The sequence below is a fragment of the Triturus cristatus genome, chromosome 10, assembly GCF_964204655.1.
Source record: "Triturus cristatus chromosome 10, aTriCri1.1, whole genome shotgun sequence".
NCBI classification, from domain to species: Eukaryota; Metazoa; Chordata; class Amphibia; order Caudata; family Salamandridae; genus Triturus; species Triturus cristatus.
In genome coordinates this window covers 784712753-784735891 of record NC_140593.1, presented here as the reverse complement: position 1 = coordinate 784735891, position 23139 = coordinate 784712753, and the positions used below count along the sequence as shown (strand labels likewise).

The following is a 23139-nucleotide window of genomic DNA, read 5'->3' as shown; positions in this document are numbered from 1 at the left end:
TAAACGCTGGTTTCGGAAAAAGTTGCAGTCATTCAGTATGGCCAAAATGACTGTCAATGGCTAAAAGGTATACCAAGTCGTTCAGTGGATAAAAAAAAATAAGTTATTGCAGTAAAGATTATTTTTTAGTTGCAATCTCTGGTTCTTGCTCTTCCCCTTCATACCTGTGGATCTCCCTCAAAAACTAAACCAAGAACTTTCAAACTCCAATGTAATCAAGGTAACAGGTGCTCATTTATTCCACAGCAAACATTTTCCTTCACATCACTCGTAAAAGGAAAATGTAAACAGAAAAATTAACTAGCTAAAACAGCTTGAAGTGTTTAAACATTATGGAAAAAATGGTCTTCAAAAACTTTGTAGCAACCCTGTAAATCAAGTAAGCAGGTTACCTTTGCACATTGTACAAAAGACGAATGGGGAAGCACACCAGTTTACATCAGCAAACAAATGGGTCAGTAGGAGGCATCATGGGAAACACTAGTGGGGCTGCTTCATACAGCTAGATCAACAGATTCGTGAAGGGATTAGAAGAATGAAGAAGAGAACGCTGGACGTTTGAGTGAAACATCTGCTGCAAGAAACAGGTTTGTGATGGAAGAGCCTTTGCAGCAAGGAACATTTTGAAGATTTGCAGTGCTCTGGACAGAGCAATGTTTTGACTCGCAACTACATCCTGACTATGAGAAACATTTTGGTATTGCACAAGAAGTAAACCATTTCTTGACCCTACCATGAACTGGACCAGATTTGCAGAAACAAACATTTATTTTGCTTTGTGTTGCCAAACAGGGCTTTCTGAGGTAGAGACCTAGATATTCAGGGAAAGCAATTTGGAACCCCACAGAATAGGCCATTCCCACCATAGGCCTGGAGTCAAAACCAAACTCTGGGTACTACCCCTACCTTGTGGTACACTGAGGCAAGGCATGTTAGGCTACCAATACAAGGGTGTGGATGAACAGGCTATTGGGGCAGAGGATAGTGTAATGACTGAAGATAAACAAGGGCTTCCCAAATGGCATTATGAAACATTATATAGTTTCCACCCTGCTAAGACGCTAACCAGTTTTCTGTAAAAATGTATCTAGTTTTCGAAAATGCAATCAATTAAAAGCTGACTAATTTCAGCACTTGGCTACCTGTCATGCCACACATACGCATCATAGTTAACTCACTTGAAACAGTTCATTTGTTGTCTACAAATAACTGGCATGTTTATGAATCTACCGGTCAAGTTTATTTAAACTTCTGCTAAGAACAAAACTGAGAACAGTACATACATAAATTGCAATTACCCAGCTATTTTCCAAACCAGATACTTTCAAGACTACAAAAAGTGAGTTGAGTAAAAATGGTAGAATTGTAAGCTGTATATATAGAAGAATGTTTAATTGACTATTTACAGGGCCAAATTTAGAGAATTCATGTTTCTTCTGCTGCCATTTCTTCACACATTTTTTCATAAGACCTCCCATTGGTGTCTTCATCTTTTATTTCGGCAATTATCTTATCTTCTCGCTCTTCAGATTTTTCTCTGGACGTCTCCCTGGATTTGTCTCTGGAAGTCTCTCGGGATTTTTCTTTGGACTTCTCCCTGGATTTCTCTCTGGACTTCTCCCTGGATTTTTCCCTGGATTTGCCCCAAGAATTTTCCCTGGATTTGCCCCTGGATTTTTCCCTGGATTTGCCCCTGGATTTTTCCCTGGATTTGCCCCTGGATTTTTCCCTGGATTTGCCCCTGGATTTTTCTCTGGATTTGCCCCTGGATTTTTCTCTGGATTTGCCCCTGGATTTTTCTCTGGATTTGCCCCTGGATTTTTCTCTGGATTTGCCCCTGGATTTTTCTCTGGATTTGCCCCTGGATTTTTCTCTGGATTTGCCCCTGGATTTTTCTCTGGATTTGCCCCTGGATTTGCCCCTGGATCGCTCTCTGGACTTTTCTCTGGATTTTCCTCTTGAAGGTTTGTCTCTTGAAGACCTTAGAGAACAGAGAGCATAATTATCAAACAATTCATATCCCATAGAGAAAACTACAAAGCCTGCAGTCCTTATAGTTTAGTATTAAAATGAGGAACTCAGACAGAACCAAACAATTCCATTCTTGTACATTAAAAACGCTTTACTACTACTTGCAATTTTAGAAAAGATTAAATCAGTGACAGAGAATGAATTCTTTGAACGCAAGACCTGGAAACGTTACCTACATGTTAAGTATTCCAGCATCTCATGGTGTATAGAAAAGAGCCCCAAAACGGTCAAAAGGAACACTTTAGTCTTGAAGCATGAGTATTTAAGTTTTATTTTTAAATGAAAGGAATATGCTACTTACCAGTATGCATCTGTTCTTGGCATGTAGAGCTGCAGAGTTGTACACTTAGCATAGATCGCCATCTGGTGTTGGGCCCGGATGTTTGCAGTTTGTTTTTGTTCTTTGGACAGTCTTTGGAAGTCACGAGTTCGGTGACTCCTCCTTCGGTCCGTACTGCGCATGGGCTTCGGCTCCATCCTCAGATTGTTTTTCGCCAACAGGGAAATGATGGAGCGTAGTAATAACAGTGAAAAACCCATGTGTGTTGTATCTAAATAAGATGGACTGGAACGGATACAGGTAGCCGGGGAGGCGGGTGGGCGTGTACAACTCTGCAGCTCTACATGCCAAGAACAGATGCATACTGGTAAGTAGCCTATTCCGTTCGAGGCATATGAGCTGCAGATTGTACACTTAGCATAGATTATATAGCAGTACCCAACCTTAGCGGCGACCACGGTATCTGTTAGAGCGGTTTGAAAAAGTGTCTTTAGTACAGCCTGGCCCACACTAGTTTGCTGCTTGGAATGCACGTCTACACAGTAATGTTTTGTGAAGGTGTGCGGTGTTGACCATGTGGCTGCCTTGCAGATGTCATCTAAGGGTAAGTTCCCTAGAAAAGCCATAGAAGCCCCTAACTTTCTAGTAGAGTGGGCTTTAGGTGGAACAGATAATGTTCTTTTTGCCTTTTGATAGCAAATTTGTATGCACTTTACAATCCACCTAGCTATCCCTGATTTAGAGATGGGGTTGCCTTTATGTGGTGGAGAGAAGGAAACAAACAATTGTTTAGTTTTCCTGAAAGGTTGTGTCCTCTGTATGTAGTACAGTAAAGCCCTCTTAACATAGAGTGTGTGTAGGGCCCTTTCCGCAACAGATTGAGGTTGCGAGAAAAAGACAGGTAATTCCACCGATTGATTGAGATGGAAGGGGGAAATGACCTTGGGCAGAAACTTTGGATTTGTACGAAGTATCACCTTGCTGTGATGTATTTGTAAGAAAGGTTCCTGTATAGTGAACGCTTGTATTTCACCAACCCTTCTAAGGGAAGTGATAGCTACGAGGAAAGCTGTTTTCCAGGTGAGGAACTGTAGCTCACATTTATGCAGTGGTTCGAAGGGCGGACCCATTAGCCTTGTAAGAACTACATTTAGATTCCATACAGGGAAGGTGGTGCCCTGGGAGGAATTACTCGTTTAAGACCTTCCATAAAGGCTTTAATAGCGGGCACTCTGAACAGTGATAAATGCTGTCTGTTTTGTAGATAAGCAGCAATCGCTGCTAGGTGTAGGCGTATGGAAGAATATGCCAGGTTACACCTGTGAAGATGGAGCAGATAGCAAATGATGTGCTGTATGGATGCATCTAAAGGGTTGATTGTATTGTTACGGCAGTAAACCACAAATCTCTTCCACTTTGCGGCATAGCATGCTCGAGTGGTAGGACGTCTGGCTTCCTTGATAATGTTCATGCAATCAGGGGGAAGGTTAAGGTACCCAAATTCTAAGATTTCAGGAGCCAGATCGCAAGGTTGAGCTGAGCTGGGTCCGGGTGCCTGATTTCTCCATGGTTGAGTTAGGAGGCATGGGGACACGTGCAGTTTTTGATGTGGTACCACTGAAAGCTGTAGTAGTGTGGTGTACCACGGCTGCCTGGCCCATGTTGGAGCTACCAGAATGAGTGTGAGGGAGTGCTGTTGTAGCTTCCTTACCACTAATAAAATTAGCGGGAGAGGTGGAAAGGCGTATGCAAATTTGCCTGACCAGTTCATCCATATCGCATTGCCTTTGGACAATGGGTGTGGGTATCTGGCGGCGAAGCTTGGGCATTTTTTGTTTTCGTGGGTGGCGAAGAGGTCTATTTGAGGATGCCCCCACTTTTGGAAGAATGGACGAAGAACCTGTGGATGCAGTTCCCATTCGTGTAGTTGTTGCGTTTGTCTGCTGAGCAGATCTGCCATGGTGTTTTGTACGCCTGGAACATGCTGTGCCAGGAGAAAGATGTTTTGAGGAATTGCCCATCTCCATATGCTCTGGGCTAAGCGGGAGAGCTGGGGAGAGCGTGTCCCCCCCTGTTTTTGGATATAATACATTGCAGTCATTGTCTGTGCGAATGAGGACTGCTTTGGCCGAAATCTGTTTTTGAAAAGATTTGAGGGCTAGAAAGATCGCCAAGAGCTCCAGATGGTTCATGTGGAGCGACTTTTGCTGTGGCGTCCATAGACCTTGCATTGTGAGGTGTAAGAGGTGCGCTCCCCAGTCGGAGAGCGATGCGTCCGCTGTTAGAATCACCTGAGGAACCGGGTCCAGGAACGGCCGCCCTTTGGAAAGGTTTGTGGTGTTCCACCACTGCAGAGAGTGATGGGTGCGGCCGTCCACCAACACCAGATCCGTCAGCTGACCCTGGGCCTGGTTCCACTGTTGTGCTAGGCACTCTTGGAGTGGACGCATGTGGAGTCTTGCATGGGGCATTATGAAAATGCAAAATGCCATAATTTCTATGAGCTTCATAAACACTCTTGCTGGAAGAGAGTGTTGAGGAAGGAACGTTTGGCGCAAAGCTTGTATGCTTGCGATTCTGGCTGAGTTTGGATAGGCAATACCTTTGGAGGTGTCTATAGTGGCCCCGAGATATTGCTTTGTGTGAGATGGTAGGAGGTGGGACTTTTGGTAGTTCACCGTGAAGCCTAGCTGGTGGAGCAGTTGAATGGTGCTGTTGGTATGTTGCACACATTGGTTGTAGGACGCGGCTTTTATGAGCCAGTCGTCTAAGTAAGGGAAGACGTGAAGAACAAGTTACTAACCTTCGGTAACGATGTATCTGTAAGAAACATTAGTTAGTTAGATTCCTCACCTTAGAATATCCCCAGGCGTCAGACTGGATCCGGAAGATTTTTCGTCAGCAATACCCCTTGCGCGTCGCTAGGCGTCGTCTGCGGCTCCGCGTCAGTCGTCGGCGTCGTGCGCCGGGATGACGTCGGAGTACTTAGACGCCGCCCTCGCGCGCTGACGTCAGTTCTTGTACATAGCCTTCCGCGCCAGGAACGCAGAGCCATGCAAAGACCGACACTGGTGCCAAAAATAAAATCTAGGGGCCTGAAAGGACAACCTTAACCCTAGATGTCAGTTCGCAGAACGGGGAGGATGGGTGGGTCGGTGAGGAATCTAACTAATGTTTCTTACAGATACATCGTTACCGAAGGTTAGTAACTTGTTCATCTGAAAGAAACACGTTAGTTAGATTCCTCACCTTAGAATAGATACCCAAGCAATACCATCCCCGGTGGTGGGTCTGCGAACCAAGATCACACCAGAAAGTCCTGGAGAACAGAACGGCCAAAGAAGCCATCCCTCCGGACTTGGCTGTCAAGGCAATAATGCCTGGCAAACGTGTGTAGCGAAGCCCACGTTGCCGCCTGACAGATGTCCTGCAAAGGGACACCCCGTCCCAAAGCAGTAGTAGCCGCTGTGGCCCGAGTAGAATGGGCGCGCAGCCCAACAGGAGGGTCCTTTTTAGCCAAGGAATAGCAGATTTTTATACACAAAACGACCCACCGAGAGATGGTTCGTTTGTGCACAGCTTTCCCCTTCTTAGCGCCCACGTACCCAACAAAAAGCTGGTCGTCCACCCGGAACTGTTTGGTGCGGTCCAGATAAAAGGAGAGCGCACGTTTTGGGTCCAGACGGTGGAGCCTCTCTTCCTCTTTGGAAGGATGCGGAGGCGGAAAGAAGGTGGGCAAGGTGACAGACTGCCCAAGGTGAAATGGAGTCACCACTTTAGGAAGAAAGGAGGGACGAGGCCGAAGGACAACCTTGTCCGGATGAACAGATAGAAAAGGAGGCTTTGAAGATAAAGCCTGGAGCTCACTCACCCGTCTAGCCGAGGTGATGGCTACCAGAAAAGCAGTCTTTAGAGTTAGAAGACGAAGAGGGCAATTGTGAAGAGGCTCGAAGGGAGCGCACATCAGGAATGTCAAAACCAGATTCAAGTCCCACTGAGGCATTACAAAAGGGACAGGAGGGAACGTGTGTGTAATGCCTTTGAGAAAGCGTGTAACCACAGGGGACTTGAAAAGAGAAGGCTGATCAGGAAGCCGCAAGAAGGCGGAGATGGCAGCAAGATAACCTTTCAGGGTGCCCAGGGCAGAGCCCTGCCGGGCCAGAGAAAGAAGGAAGAGGAGAACCTCAGAAAGAGGGGCGGAAAGGGGATCCACAGCCTTTGCTGTGCACCATGCCACAAATTTGTTCCACCGGCAGGCGTATACCGACTTTGTGGAGGGACGCCTGGCTGCCAGAATGATATCACAGACTTCAGGAGGCAAGTCAAATGGCATCAACTGCCGCCGCTCAATCTCCACGCATGGAGGTGGAGGCTGGACAGGTTCGGGTGGAGGACCGTCCCCTGCTGCTGCGACAGAAGATCCTCCCGAAGGGGCAGACGTATCGGGGGATCGGTCAACAGACTGAGTAGCTCGGGATACCAGTATCTTCGTGCCCAATCCGGAGCCACCAAGATGACTTGGGCCCGGTCGCGCCTGATCTTCTTCAGCACTCTGGGCAGAAGTGGTATAGGCGGAAAGGCGTACAACAGACCTCAACTCCACTCGTGACGAAAAGCGTCGCCGAGCGAGTGCCGCCTTGGAAATTCCAACGCGCAGAACTGCTGACATTGCGCGTTCTCTTCGGTGGCGAATAGATCTAACCAAGGCTCTCCCCACTGCTGAAAGAGGCCTTGCACCACTTCGGAGTTCAGACGCCATTCGTGATCCATCATGCACCGGCGGCTGAGTTCGTCTGCTCTGGCGTTCAGAGAGCCCGCCAGATGTTGAACCACCAGGGTGACGCCCTGGTGTTCCAGCCATGTCCAGAGGCGCAGAGCCTCCTGACAAAGGGTCCACGACCCCACCCCGCCCTGTTTGTTGCAGTACCACATGGCGGTGGTGTTGTCCGTGAACACCTGCACGACACTTCCCCTGACAGAGGGAAGGAAGGCTTTCAGTGCAAGCCGGATCGCTCTCAACTCCAACAGGTTGATGTGGAGACGAGACTCCGCCGGAGACCAGAGGCCTCTGATCTCCGCCTCTCCCATATGGCCACCCCATCCCAGGAGGGACGCATCCGTCACTACGACATGCTCCGGTTGGGGAAGGGAGAGGCTCTTGCCCTTGACCCACTCGCGGTCCGTGAGCCACCACTGCAACTGCTGTGCAGTACCCTCCGAGATCAAGACATGGTCGGACAGGTTGCCGTGATGCTGGGCCCACTGAAACTTCAGGTCCCACTGCAGAGCCCGCATGCGCCGCCTGGCGTGATGCACTAGTAGGATGCAGGAGGCCATCAGCCCCAGAAGCCGCAACACTAGCCTGACCGAAACCCGGGATAGATGCCGAAAGATGTGAATCAGGGCCTGTATATCCCGGACCCGCTGTTCCGGAGGATGGACCCGGAACTGCGCCGAATCGAGAACCGCTCCGATGAAGAGGAGCTTCTGAGAGGGGCTCAAGTGTGACTTCGGCACGTTGATGGAAAACCCCAGCAAATGCAGGAGATCCGCCGTAGTCTGGAGGTGGGAGACGACTGCCTGGGGCGAGCCCGCCTTCAACAACCAGTCGTCGAGATAGGGGAAGACTGGAACCCCTGATCTGCGCAGATGAGCTGCGACCACCGCCATCACTTTCGTGAACACCCGAGGGGCACTGGTGAGGCCGAAGGGGAGCACGGTAAACTGAAAGTGCTCTTGGCCCACCGTGAACCGCAGGTAACGCCGGTGGGCCGGCAGGACGGGGATATGGAAATATGCGTCCTGCAAGTCCAACGCTACCATCCAGTCTCCAGGGTCTAGGGCAGCTAAAACCTGAGCCAACGTGAGCATCTTGAACCTCTCCTTTCGGAGGAAGGCATTGACGTTCCGGAGGTCCAAGATAGGGCGCAGGCCCCCCTTGCCCTTCTTGGGAACCAGAAAGTAGTGGGAATAACAACCAGGACCTACTTCTGGACTCGGAACGCGCTCGACGGCCCCCTTGGCCAAGAGAGCCGAAACTTCCTCGCGGAGAAGATCCAAATGATCCCCCGAGATACGGTGGTGCTGCGGTGGCATGGCTGGAGGGGTCGTCTCGAAGGGGAGGGAGTAGCCCCTTCGGACGATTTGCAGCACCCACCTGTCCGATGTTATGGACCGCCAGTGGAGCAGGTGATGGCGAACTCTGCCGCCCACTGGCGTGGTATGGGCCTGAAAGCTCGGACTAGGAAGGCTTTGAGGCGGATGCTGCCGGGGTGGATGTGGGCTGACCACGTCGACCTCCATTTCCGCCACGGCGGAAGCCACGTCCGCGACCGCGCGCAGGTTGGTTCTGCGGCTGGTGGCTTTGCGGACGGGAGGAGGCGCCCCTTCCTTGGCCACGAAAGGGGCGAAAAGCGGAGGTGTGCGCCCGCGGAGCCGAGAGGCCCAAGGACTTGGCCGTAGCCCGGGAGTCCTTAAAACTGTTCAGCGCACTGTCCGCCTTCTCACCAAACAGGCGAGTGCCATCAAAGGGCATGTCCATGAGGGTGTTCTGGACATCCCCGGAAAATGACGTGGACCGCATCCAGGCGTGGCGGCGGAGCGCCACCGTGGTGGAAATCGCCCGACCTAGCGAGTCCGTGGTGTCAAGCCCACATCGTATGGCGTGCCGTGCCGCATCCCTCCCATCGGCCAAAGCCTGGGTAAGACGCGTCCGGACCTCCTCCGGACACAGGGGCAGCACGTCCTCCACCGTATCCCACAGGGAATGGGAATAACGGTCCAAGAGACAGGCGGTATTTAAGGACCGCAGGCCCAAACTAAGGGACGAGAACAGTTTCTTGCCAAACTGCTCGAGTCTCTTGGAATCCCGGTCCGGCGGAGCGGTCGGGAAGGAGGATTGGGAGGTAGAGGCCTGGATAACCAGACTCTCGGGGGTGGGGTGTTGGGACAGGAAACTGGGGTCGCCCGGAGCAGGGCGGTGGCGCCTGGCAACGTTCCTATCCACAGGAGGAACTGTGGAGGGCTTGGACCAGGTGCCCTGCAGAACGTCAGTGAGGGCCTCGTTGAACGGCAGCAGAGGCTCAGTGGAGCTTGCTGAGGTTTGAAGCACCTCAGTGAGGATGTTGGTCCTCACAGCCACGGCAGGCAACTCGAGCCCAAGGGCCTCAGCCGCCTTGCGCAGCACCACAGAAAATGCTGCACCCTCCTCCGAAGCCACGGTCGGAGAAGTGAATCCAGCGTCTGGCGAGGTGTCCAGTCCGCTGGCCTCCCCCAGTTCATCTGCCCAGTCCTGAGAAAGCTGTGACTGAACAGCCAGAGGGTCCTCGAACCCCTCCCAGTCGCCCCCTTCTTCCGATTCCTGATAAACAGGAGGAATGATCGGAACCGGACTGTAGAGATGGTAGGACTCAAGCGGCGTCGGATGCGGCGTCGGCGGACGCCGTGCCGGCGTCGGGTCCGGATGAGGGCTAAACCGGGGCGTCGGCGTCACAGGCGTCGGCGGCGCCGGTGACGGCGTCGGTGGTTCAGGCGTCGGCGCCGGTGGAGGAGTGACAAGGTCAACCGGCGTCGACTGGGGCCCAGGCAAGGGCCCCGCGGGGACCTGCGGCGTCGAGACCGGAGTCGTCGACGGTGCCGGGGCCGGAGCCGCCGGCACGCGAGGTCGCCCAGTCGAGTCCGCGGGGCCCGAAGGCGCGCCAGCGGGCGTCGACGGCGGGGCCAGGCTCCTCATGGCCGAGAGGGAGGCACTGATCTCCGCCGGCGCCGCGTCAGCCCCAGGGACCGGAAGGTATGGGGGCGGACGCGGCACCTGCGGCTCCGCCGGAGCCGCGGGGTTGGAACCACTTGGACCCTCGGCCGAGTCGCGCGACCGGCGAGGGGAGTCCTAAGAGCGATGTCGCCGCTTGGACTTCTTAGAGTGTTTGGACTTACCCGACGACTTGGAGCCCGACGAGCGATGGTGGCGTCGGCTAGGGCTCCGCGAGCGATCCTTGGACCTCCTCCTGGACCGGGATCGCGCACGACGCGGAGCCGAGTGGCGAAGCTCCAGAAGCTTGCGGGACCGCTCCCGCCTAGCCTTCGAAGTCAGGGCCTGACAGTCGTTGCACGACTCCGCGTCGTGGTCGAGGCCTAAGCAGTAGAGGCACCGGCGGTGGTGATCGGTCACCGACATCAGTCGATGACAATCTTCACAAGCCTTGAACCCAGGCATCCTACCTGCACCAGATGTCGACAGACCAGGATCAAAAATGATCAAAAAGATTTAGTCAAAAAAGACTAAAAGGGGTAGCTCTCCCGGATCTGCGCTTACTGGCGCGGAAAAAAGAAGGACTGACGTCAGCGCGCGAGGGCGGCGTCTAAGTACTCCGACGACGTCATCCCGGCGCACGACGCCGACGACGGACGCGGAGCCGCAGACGACGCCTAGCGACGCGCAAGGGGTATTGCTGACGAAAAATCTTCCGGATCCAGTCTGACGCCTGGGGATATTCTAAGGTGAGGAATCTAACTAACGTGTTTCTTTCAGATTATGTTGACGTCTGAGGTGTGCTGCTACAACTGCTAGGCATTTGGTAAACACCCGTGGTGCGGTGGTGACCCCGAAGGGGAGAACTGTGAACTGGTAATGTTGACCGTCCACCACAAACCTGAGGTACTTTCTATGGGAAGGGTGTATTGGAATGTGAAAGTAGGCGTCTTTCAGATCCAAGGTAGTGAGAAAGTCTCCCTGACAGAGGAGCGGGAGGACTTGTTGTAGGGTGACCATGTGGAAATGGTCTGAATGTATGTATGCATTTAGAGGCCGGAGGTCCAGAATGGGCCTCAGGGTCCCGTCTTTCTTCGGTATTAGGAAATACAGAGAGTAGACCCCTAGATTTTGCTGATTGACGGGGACCTGCTCTATAGCGTGTTTTTGGAGGAGGGAGAGCACCTCCTGTTTGAGCAGTGTGGAATGTTCTTGAGACATTGGACGGTGCCTTGGTGGGATATTGGGTGGGGTAGATGTTCGCTCGAGACAGTACCCTGACCGAATAATTTGGGTCACACATTTGTCCGATGTTATGGACTCCCATGCGTGGATAAAGTTTTGTAGTCTGCCCCCGACCGGAGTGGGATGGTCTGGGGGGAGCGGAGGGAAGTCATTGTGCGGGCGGGGTGGCAGAACGGGTGGTGTTAGTTTTGCCCCTGCCCTTAATGTTGTTGCCTCTGTAACCACCCCTGTGATAGCCCTTTGAAAAGGTATTTTGAGGAGGGGATTTGTAGGAGGTAGAGGCGCTATCGGTGGAGTAGCCTCTGCCTGTGCCACGAAAGGAGGAGCGTCGAAAGGAGCGTTTAGGGGTTTGTGATTGCAATGCCCCCATAGACTTTGCTGTGTCTTTGTCCTTTTTCATTTTTTCTAATGCTTCGTCTACCTTTGGCCCGAAGAGATTTTGTTGGTCAAAGGGGTGATTTAGTATGGATGCCTGGACTTCAGGCTTGAACCCTGAGATCCTGAGCCAGGCATGACGACGAAGCAGGACACTAGTATTTATGGCTCTAGAAGCAGTGTCGGCTGCATCGAGGGCACATTTAATGGAGGTGTTAGTAATTAGCTTACCCTCCTGTATCAGGTCATGAGCTTTGAGTTTGTGTTTTTCTGGGAGGTGCTGTATAAGAGCCTCAAGCTCATTGTAGTGTGCTCTGTCATAGCGCGCAAGCAGCGCTTGTGTATTTGCAATGCGCCAAATGTTCATGGCTTGTGAGGCGGTGCGTTTGCCAGACACGTCTAGAAGTTTAGATTCCTTATCTGGAGGTGGGGCCTCTCCTGAGGACTGGGAGTTAGACCGCTTTCTAGCTGTGGACACAACTAGGGAATCTAAGGGAGCAGGGCCCTTAATGAATATGCTACTTACCAGTATGCATCTGTTCTTGGCATGTAGGGCTGCTGACATTCATATCTGTGCATAGATCGCCGCCTAGTGTTGGGTCCGGATGATTGCACATTGTTGTCCTGGAAGAGTCTAAGTATCCTGAGATGGGTGACTCCTCCCCTGGACTACAGTGCGCATGGGCATCCTCTCCATCCTCAGATTGTTTTTCGCCATTGTGGCAGTGATGGAGTAGATACAGGAAGTGATGACCATGCTATACAGTAATTCTGAGTGCTGCAGCCGCTACAGGCGCCGGGGAGGAGGGTGGGCGATATGAATGTCAGCAGCCCTATATGCCAAGAACAGATGCATACTGGTAAGTAGCATATTCAGTTTGAGGCATGTGGGCTGCTGAATTCATATCTGTGCATAGAATACACAGCAGTACCTCCTATTAGCGGCGGCTACCCGTGCCAGCTGCAGCAGTCTGAAAAAGAGTTTTGAGAACAGCCTGTCCTACAGCTGCCTGCTGTTTTGAGTGTACATCTACACAGTAGTGTTTGGTAAATGTATGTATAGTGGACCATGTGGCTGCTCTACATATTTCCTGTAAAGAAATGTTTCCCAGGAAGGCCATGGACGCCCCTAACTTTCGTGTTGAGTGGGCTCGTGGTGGAATCGTTAATGTGCGTTTAGCTTTTTGATAACAAATTTGGATACATTTAACGATCCATCTGGCTATACCTGCTTTGGAAATGGCGTTGCCTTTGTGTTGTGGAGAGAAGGCAACAAAGAGTTGTTTAGTCTTCCTAAAGTTTTGAGTTCTGTCAATATAGTACATGAGGGCCCTCTTTACATCTAGTGTGTGGAGCATCCTCTCAGCGACATTTTGTGGGTTTTGAAAGAAAACGGGCAGTTCAATGGTTTGGTTCATGTGGAACTGCGATATTACTTTAGGCATGAATTTGGGGTTGGTACGTCGTACGACCCGGTTTGCGTGAACTTGTATAAATGGCTCCTGAATGGTTAGTGCCTGGAGTTCACTAACTCTTCTTAAGGAAGTGATGGCAACCAGGAAAGCCACTTTCCAGGTGAGGAATTGAATCTCACAAGAATGGAGAGGTTCAAAGGGTGGACCCATTAGTCTGGTGAGGACCAAGTTGAGGTTCCACACCGGTGGTTGGGGGTGCCTTGGGGGAATCACCCGTTTAAGTCCTTCCAAGAAGGCTTTGATGGTAGGCACTCTGAATAAAGAGAGGTGCTGCCTGTTTTGGAGGTAGGCTGCTATTGCTGTTAAATGGACACGTATTGAGGTGTATGCCAGATTGCATCGGTATAGGTGTAATAGATAGCAGATTATGTTCTGAATAGATGCGTCTAGCGGGTTAATGTGATTGGTGTTGCAATAGATGACAAACCTTTTCCATTTGGCTGCATAGCAAGCTCTGGTAGTGGGTCTCCTAGCTTCCTTAATGATCTCCATACAGTCAGGTGGCAGGTTTAGGTAGCCAAACTCTAAGACTTCAGGAGCCAGATTGCCAGGTTCAGCTGTTGCGGATCTGGGTGTTGAATTTCTCCATGGTTCTGCGTCAAAAGCGCGGGTTTGATCCGCAGCCTTTGATGCGGCACCACGGAAAGTTCCAGAAAGGTGGTGTACCATGGCTGGCGTGCCCATGTTGGAGCAACCAGGATGAGTGTCAGTGAGTGCTGTCGCAGTTTGCGTGCCACCAGCGGTATCAATGGCGCTGGGGGAAAAGCCTACGCAAATCTGCCGGACCAGTTCATCCATATCGCATTGCCCTGCGACTGTGGATGAGGGAACCTGGCGGCAAAGCTTTGGCATTTTGCGTTTTCCCTTGTGGCGAATAGGTCTATCTCTGGATGACCCCACTGCTGGAAGTACGGTTGGAGTACTGATGGGTGTAACTCCCACTCGTGCATCTGGTGGCTGTGTCTGCTGAGCAGATCCGCCATCTAGTTGTCTTTGCCTGGGAGGTGTTCCGCCATGAGGATTATGTTCCTCTGAATGGCCCACTTCCACATGCTCTGAGCCAGATGAGACAACTGTGGAGAGTGTGTTCCTCCCTGCTTTTGTATGTAGTACATGGCAGTCATGTTGTCCGTCCGGATCAACACGACTTTGTTGCACAGGTGTACTTTGAATGCTTTCATTGCCAGGAAGATTGCCATCAGTTCCAGAAGGTTGATGTGCATCTTCTTTTGTTGTGTAGTCCATAGTCCCTGCACTGTGTAATTGAGTACATGAGCTCCCCATCCCTGGAGAGACGCGTCCGCTGTCAGTATTATTTGTGGAACAGGCTCTTGGAACGGTCGGCCCTTGCAAAGGTTTTGTGGATTCCACCAATGCAGAGAGTTGTATGCCCGACCGCTCACCAACACTAGGTCTTTCAACTGTCCTTGAGCCTTATTCCACTGACGTGCTAGGCACTCCTGAAGCGGGCGCATATGTAGTCTCGCGTGTGGGACTATGAAGATGCAGGAGGCCATCATGCCTATTAACTGCATGAACACTCGCGCCGGAAGGGAGTGTTGAGGTTTGAATTTTGAGATCAGCAGTTGTATGCTGTTGATTCTCACTAAAGTTGGCTGAGCTGTGGCAGCCAGAGTGTTGATTGTCGCGCCTAAGTACTGTTGTACGTGCGCAGGTTGGAGACTTGATTTTGGGTAATTTAGTGAGAATCCCAGATTGTGAAGAAGGTGAATGGTGTGGGACATGTGGGTGGCACATTGTTGTGCTGACTTGGCCTGAACTAGCCAGTCGTCCAAATAAGGGAAGACGTGAATATTTTGCCTTCGCAGATGCGCGGCCACTGTCGCCAGGCACTTGGTAAAGACCCTGGGTGCTGTTGTTACTCCGAAGGGGAGAACTTTGAACTGATAGTGATTCCCTTGAATGGTGAATCGGAGGTATTTTCTGTGTGAAGGGTGTATTGGTATGTGGTAGTATGCATCCTTCAGGTCTAGCGTAGCTAGGAAATCCCCCTGACTGAGTAGTGGGAGAACCTGTTGGAGGGTGAGCATATGGAAATGCTCCGATAGTATATAGAGGTTTAGGGGTCGCAGGTCTAGGATAGGTCTGAGCGAGCTGTCCTTTTTTGGGATCAAGAAGTACAGAGAGTACACCCCTGTGCCCTGCTGGGCGATGGGCACTACTTCTATGGCTCCTTTTGCGAGCATAGCAAGCACTTCTTGCTGGAGTAAATCTAAGTGTTCGGCTGACATAGGACGGTGCTTTGGTGGTATGTTGGGTGGAGTGGAGGTTAGTTCTAGACAGTACCCATGTTGAATGAAGTCCCTGACCCACCTGTTCGTGGTGATGTTCTTCCATGCGGGCAGGAACAGCTGGAGTCGTCCCCCGACAGGTGTTAAGTGGTCGGGGGGTAGGGAGAGGGCGTCACTGTTTGTTTTTTGGGGAGGACCTGGCGTTGCCATATCCACGTCCCCTGCCCTTGGTGCTGGATCCACGATATCCACCCCTGTTTTTGTCGTAGGTGGTTTGTGTGCCACCTTTAGCATAGTTGTTGTTGTGACCCCTGACCCCTTGACGTTCCCCTATTTCCAGTGCGACGAAAGGAGCCACTACGAAATTGTTGGGTTTGTAGCGCCCCCATAGATTTGGCAGTATCTATGTCCTTTTTTATTTTCTCTAGGGTAGTGTCAACGTCTGGGCCAATTAAAATTCCGGGTTAACCGGTAAGTTGAGGATATTGTTTTGGATCTCGGGTTTGAAGCCTGAGATGCGTAACCAGGCATGGCGTCGCAGCATGACACTTGTGTTTATTGCCCTGGCCGCTGTGTCAGCTGCGTCTAGGGTGCATTTTATGGACGCATTAGTGAGGAGTTGTCCTTCTCTAATGAGGAGTTCGGCTGACTCTTTATACTCCTCCGGTAGGTGTTGGAGCAGTGACTCCAGCGTGTCATAATGTGACCTGTCATAACGTGCCAGGAGTGCCTGTGTATTGGCAATGCGCAGGATATTGGCTGCTTGCGCTGCAACACGTTTGCCCGATGTTTCAAGGACCTTTGTCTTTGTCTGGGGGAGGAGCATCACCAGTTGTCTGTGAGTGGGCTCTTTTACGAGCGTTGGCAACCACCATAGAGTCTAACTGACCCCTAATGTATTTAGGGTCACCAGGTGCAGGCTTATATTTCTTTTCAATCCTGGGGTTTAACACCCGGGCTCTTGTGGTGTCCTTGAAAATGTCTTTGGCAGGCTTGAGAACCCCTTTAAGCATGGGCAGAGTCTTGACAGTCCTTTCTGAAGATGCGAAAGTGTCAAGCAGGAAGTCCTCCTCAATGGCGTCAGAATGTAGCTCCACCCCATGATGAGCAGCAGCCCGTTCGATAAGGGCATTAAATGCGGCCGTGTCCTCTGTAGGAGACGTTTTAATGTTGTAGAGTTGCGCATCCTGAGTATGTGGCGTGACACCTTGGTCTGTGGGGTCATCCCATGACTGATCCGGATCTTGCTTTTCATCGGGATCTGCGTCCCCGGGGTAGATGGTATCATCCCCACCATATTCCTGCATCGGGTCCGATTCAGAAGGGGTAGGAGAAAAGGACTGCGGATCCAGCTGGAGGGGATGGAAGTGTTCTTGTAGCACTGGTTCCTGCTCCGCCGGTAGCTTGCGTTTGAGGGGAATTTTGTATGGCACCTCTTCCCTGACTGGCGTGATTTTGCGCTTGTGGAGCATGAGCCTGCCAGTGTAGGCGTCGATAAATTGTGGCCCTGAAGAGTCGTTCTGTTAGGCCAGAGGTGGTGGACTGTGTGTGGAGGACACGTGTCCGAATTTGAAAGAGTTTCGGTGCCGATGTCGGCGGCAGCCCAAAGGTAATGTTGGTGGGCTCCGAGTGCGCTCTACAGGGTGAGGTAGTGTGGGGACCCGAGGTAGCGTGGAGGGCTGCTCGGTCCCGGATACGTTGTAGAGATGCAGAGACCTGTTGCACAGCAAACTGAGATGGTGGTTTGGTGGGCATCTTGGTAGTAGGCGTGGAGGCCGACCCCGACTTTGTCGGAAGGGGGTCACTGGTTTGAAGGGATGCATCGATAGTCGACGTAGTCGAGGACTTCTTCGGCATCGGTGCTTTAGGCGTCGACGTAGCCGAGGCGGCCATTTTGACTGCGGAGGTTGCAGGCTTCGGTGTCGGCGCCGAAGGTGTCGGTGCCTTGTGGTGGCCGAGGGCGCGCTTCTTTTGTGCGTCGACCGCGTCTGCTGCGGTGAGCTCGGCGCCGAAGTCTTTCTGTACGCGTTCGGAGCCGACGACTTTCTTCGGCGTCGGAGCAGTGGACTGTTTCGACGCCTTTGATCCGACCACCACCAGTTTCGCTTTCGATTTTGAAGGGACTGGAGTGATGGATGTGGCAGGGTTGAACAACCCGGTCGTCTTGGGTAATATTGGCTCTTGTATAGTGTCCGATGCCGGGCCGGAAGGCGGGGCCGAGGAACCATGGATTAGGTCTTGGGTAAGGCCCGAAGGCGATCCCTCGACCGGAGCCTGACGACTAATTTCGGCCTCCGTTTCGACGGATAGGCCTAGCTCCTCGGGAGAGCTGTCTTCTTCAGCCCCATAGGCTTCGTCGAAGTCCCCTACCTCGTCGACGGCTTCTTCACGTCGAAAGAGCTCTTCGTCATCTTCGTCTGATCGGGAACCATGCTCTGAAGCGGGGCTAGATAGTATTTCTTCCACGCTCTCGGCGTCCTCGTCGCTGAATATGTTGGTGGGTGCGGGCGCTGCCTGCTGCGCCTCTAGCCTCGCTGCCCGTCGGTTCCGTAGAGTTTTCTTGGATCGGAAACGCGCGCAGGCCATGCATTTCGATTCGTCGTGATCCGGCGAGAGACATTTGTTACAGACCGGGTGGACGTCGATGTGAGGGTACTTGGCGTGGCACAACGGACACCTCTTGAACGGAGTTCTCGATTCCATCGTCGATCGAGCGTCGAAGTTTGGACCAATTCGGTCCGAAATTTTGAAGAGGGTGTGGAGCACTAGAAGTCGACACCGAACGGTACCTGTACCGACGAAAACTATAGGCCTTTTGGCCTAAAACTAAGTATGCCGAAGTTGAGCTAAGATAGTTGCATCCGAACCCAATGGCGGAAAAAAACAATCTGGGGATGGAGAGGATGCCCATGCGCACTGTGGTCCAGGGGAGGAGTCACCCATCTCAGGATACTTCGAAGACTCTTCCAGGACAACAATGTGCAATCATCCGGACCCAACACTAGGCGGCGATCTATGCACAGATATGAATTCAGCAGCCCACATGCCTCGAACTGTATGTAGTGTCTGTGGGTGCCGCTTTATACTTCTTTTCAATTCTAGGGTTTAAGACCCTGGCCCTGACAGGGTCTTTGAACACCTCTGCAGCATGCTTGGTGACACCCTTAAACATGGGCAAGATAGCTGTGGACTTGTCCTGAATATCGAATGTATCCAGTAAGAAGTAGTCTTCCACTGGTTCACTATGCATCTCCACCCCATGGTAGTGTGCTGCTCTCTGCACTAAGTGGTGAAACCCTAATGAGTCCTCTGGGGGAGACGGCCTGGATGGGTATAGGTCGTCCTGAGGCACATCTGGTATCTCAGGGTTTTGGTAATCTTCCCATGGGTCTGGGGTCCCCGGTGGAGTGGGGTCCATGGGGGCTTCCGCTGGGTCATAATCTGGATCCCCGTAATACGGATCTGGGGACGGGGTCGGGGAATGAGGAGGCAAAGGTGGCGGAGACCTGGGAGGGGGTGGAAGAGGTGGAGGAGGGGGAGGGGGAGGTAGTGGGGAGGGCACTCTGAGAGGAGAAGTAGCAGAGTCCTTCCGCTTGGGTGGTGGAGGAGGAGCCGGTGTGTCAAGACGTCTTTTCTTGACAACTAAAGTCAATAGCCCAGTCTTTGGATCCTTAAATAAGGTCTTTTGTAAATGATCTGGTGTAAAGAGGTCCAGTGGCACCGAATCGTCCGTTTGCGCCGATGTTTTCGGAGCCGAGGATTTTGATGGTTTGTCTGCGCCATGCTTTTTTGGAACCTCCGGTTTTTTCGGCACCAGGCGTCGGCTGGCTCGAGCCCGAGCTGTCGTGAGACGTGAGGCTTCGACACCGGGCCCGAAGGTGGGGTGATAGAAGCGGTGTGCTTGGTTTTACCCAGGCCTGCAGGCAAGGGTGTGGCCTGCAGGCGAGGGTGTAACTTGAGTCTTTGGTATTGGGCGCGGGGGTGGGAGGGGGTAGAGTACTCACGACCCTCTGCGCCGGTGTGATGACCTCCACGTCGGAGTCGTCGGCCTTGGAAGCGCTGACGAAGTCTTCCTCTTGCTCGGTGTGTTGTTGCCTCGAAGCTCCGGTGTAGTCTCCGAAGATGTCCGGTGGAGCCGCGGTCGATGAGTGCGCCATGGTGCGTCGAGCTCTTCGATCCCGGATGGTCTTTTTTGAGCGAAAAGACTTACAGGCGGGGCAGTCTCTAGCCTCGTGTTCTGGGGAGAGGCAAAGGTTACACACCTGATGGAGGTCGGTGTGGGGAAATTTAGACCCACATTTTGGGCACTTTTTGAACAGAGTCCTTTCCATCGGCCGGGACCGGAGTCGAGGAGGGCCCGAAGGCCGGTGCCGATGTGCGGAATGGAGAAAAGTGCTGCTTCGAGAGATGAAGATAGATGAAGAAACTCGAAGAACGAGGATTTTCCGTCGAGGCTGGAACCGTAGAAGTTCGAAGCCGGAGCACGAAGTATCACATCCGAGCCCGATGGCGGAAAAAAACAATCTGAGGATGGAGCCGAAGCCCATGCGCAGTACGGACCGAAGGAGGAGTCACCGAACTTGTGACTTCCAAAGACTGTCCAAATAACAAAAACAAACTGCAAACATCCGGGCCCAACACCAGATGGCGATCTATGCTAAGTGTACAATCTGCAGCTCATATGCCTCGAACACCAAGTTTTTGCCACACACTTCCTTGTAGGTGTCATCTAGCTGAAAGCAGCCACTATATACCAAGTATTATTTAAAAATAAAAAAAATAAAAAGGAGTGTGACATTTTAGTTTGAAGAAATACCTACTTTGAAGAACTATGCAACAGATGAGTTAACTTTTAGCCTGGTATCTTCCATCGAGGTAGGCATTCAGAAACAAACTGGGTACGTGTACAATTAACATTTAATACACTGCATCATATATTCAAAGATAACGTGATGGGAAGGCTTTGGACATGCCTTCTCAAACCCTGTCCAAGTTAGTCCTTAAACCCCCTTAGAAATGCAAACATTTTGCAATACACCCTTCCCCTCTGAAGGTTCCCGATCCACAAGTGTTAGCTTTCTGCTATTCAAATGTAAATTTAACAGTTTATTTTCTGGGTCCAACTCTACTCCAGGCAAGTGTTTTACAGCACTGATGATGCAGCTGGGGGGAAGGGAATGGGTGAGCACAAAGTACGAGTTACTTACCTTGGGTAACGATGTATCTAGTAGAGACTGTCTAGCCACAGATTCCTTAACTTAGAATATCCCCAGGCGTCAGACTGGATCCGGAAAACTTTTTGTAGCAGCACCTCTGCCCACCGGGAGACTGCGCCACACAACCCCACCCTGACGCCATCCACAGGCGTGATGTCAGCGAGGTCATACAAGTCCCTCCCAGCGTGCGGACGTCAGTTTTCTTCGGAGAAACTTTTCGGCGACAACGCGGAGCCACCAACAAAACTGTAAAAAGTATGGGAACAGTGTGAGAATGATGAAAAATTCATAAAAGGAAGAAGGCAGATGGTGCAAAACACCATCAGAAAAGACAGTAGCAGACACAGTCTACATATACGAGAAGTAGTAAGGACAGAGCAAGCTGTGAGAAGTAACGCCACAACGCGAAGCATGGACCGTCTCCAAAGGCTGAGTAACAAGAGAAGAAATCGCAACAGGCCAGATAGATTGTCATTACCACGTAAAACCGTGCCGACCAACAAGGACGGAACACAGGAAGAACAGTCTACTGCGAGAAAGAAGAAGGTATGAAAAAAATGGTATTCCCCTAGAGCAAGGGAAGGCCGAAACCTAGCCCAGCAAACTCCAAAGAAGGTGACCATAGAGGAGACATGGGTCCGGACTCAACTGGGACGGTGGGAGGGAGGGAGCAGCATGAGAAGAATCTCCTGAGGAAGGTGAAAGAAAAGGCACAGTTTACAGGAAAGAAGCCACCTGGAGGGGGGGCATCCGCCTATGGCAATTCTGAAAGAGGTCACAACTATGTGAGAACCCTTAAAGCAGACCATGGCAACTGAAAGGAGGCAAAGTGGGGAAACCCATCTGGCAAAGTCCTCACTGAACGGGGAGGATGGGTGGGCATTAAGGAATCTGCGGCTAGACAACATCTCTACCAGAAACATCATTACCGAAGGTAAGTAACTTGTACATCTGATAGAGACATCTAGCCGCAGATTCCTTAACTTAGAATAGATACCACAGCCATACCCCCAGGGGGAGGTGGATCTGCGATAGAACAACATAAAGTGCCTGAAGCACTGTGCCAGCAACAGAGTGACGGACCATGGGGAAGGTCGTGGCGGAACAGCCAGAGAGCAACTCAAGTGGCTCGAAAGAGCAAAAGTCAAGAGTTCCCAAACTGCCAGAATTGCGCGGCACCATACATGTGAGAGTATGATATGTAGAAACAGCACTAGCCCTATTCCAGAACAGAAGAGAGGGAGCCCAGAACAACAGAGGGAGGACTACTCCCCACTCAATGGTGCATTCAAGGGACACCAAGGAATGCTAACAGATTTCACGAAGAAATATAACCAGAGCCTACCAGGCCAACCCACGCAAGGGAGGCCAGAAAGGCCACAGCCATGAAGTGAAGGGCAGAGGCAGGATCTGATCAACCTGTAGAAGAGCAGGCGGGAACAAAGACATGCCAATGCACACCTATTCACCGAAAAGTGCGATAGGGGCGGATAGTAGCACTCTGTAGTTGTACAGAGCAGACAGCCCCTGCAAAAGCGAAAATGTGCATGGAACCGCCCAACCAAGGAGGTTGAAAGTCGAGGTGAAAACTCACCCGCTAATATAAAGAAGCAGGGTGCAGCACCTGGGCCAACCTGCAGCGGAGGAGCTGTCCCGCAGGCACAGGAGACATAGTAGAAAAGACACATTCGAAGGGAGTGGCCGCAGAGGCACCGAGAGTGCCACTAGGAGCCGTGAATAGGAACACGCATTACTGTTGAAAAGAACCTCAAAAATCCAGACCACATATGACAAGATTTCAAGTCCTGCAAAAATTATTTTACATCTTTGTTCCTAGACTGATGGAGAACCTTCTCAACGTTTCGCCAAAGTGGCACAGTTAAATTTGAAAGTTTTCACGTTTCTCCATTTCTAAGCAGTGTTGATTTATTGGAATATTAAAGTTTTGTTTTTGTGTTGCCAGGAAAAAAAAAAAAAAAAAAAAAAAAAAATCCAGACCACTTCCTCAGACTGTGGGGAAATCTACCCAATACAGAACAGTGGGACTATATAGTATAGGCCAAGAAGAAGCATCGTGAAGCGGGTGGACCATCCCAGGGAGTGGACCGCAAGGAACCCTGGGTGCCGAAGATGCAGGGAAAGACACCAAAGCGCAGTTAGAGGTGCTAGAAAAGACACCGCCACGCAGAACTAGGGCAATCAAGTACAATCAGTGACGTGCTCCATGAAATACAGAGACGTAGGACCAGACTTTGCAGCAGCGAAGAGAGGTGAGAGCAAAAAAAAAAAAAAAAGTGGGGGGGGGGGGGGCTCAGCTATGACCGCGCAACTACGGGCGATACAGGAGGAACCCAACTAGTGCACCCGTGGCAGGATGTAGCTGCATTTTAAAGCATGTTTGAATACGTGTCAAGGAGATAGCGCCAAAGGCACAACACTGAACACCGTGCAACAGTAAGACAAGGGTGTCAGTGGACGTCTCCATGCCCGCATGACAAGGCAGAGCTACACAATAGCA

The 23139-nt window shown here is 51.5% G+C and overlaps 1 protein-coding gene across 4 annotated transcripts in view; it reads right to left on the bottom strand.

Annotated features, from left to right (window-relative positions):
- Window positions 1-215: 215 nt before the first annotated feature.
- The window catches only part of LOC146789998 (putative RNA-binding protein Luc7-like 1), a 183268-nt gene continuing 160344 nt past the window's right edge, over window positions 216-23139 (bottom strand). For 2 of the 4 annotated variants that reach the window (XM_085628318.1, XM_085628320.1), the window contains 2 exons: window positions 1908-1981; window positions 216-1861 (listed from right to left, as the gene is read on the bottom strand). In XM_085628318.1, coding sequence (XP_085484444.1) covers window positions 1506-1861; window positions 1908-1981 — 430 coding nt within the window. In that variant the 3' untranslated portion in view covers window positions 216-1505. Of the gene's footprint in view, window positions 1982-23139 lie in introns of all 4 variants that reach the window. The other 2 variants (XM_085628317.1, XM_085628319.1) reach the window with 1 other exon arrangement.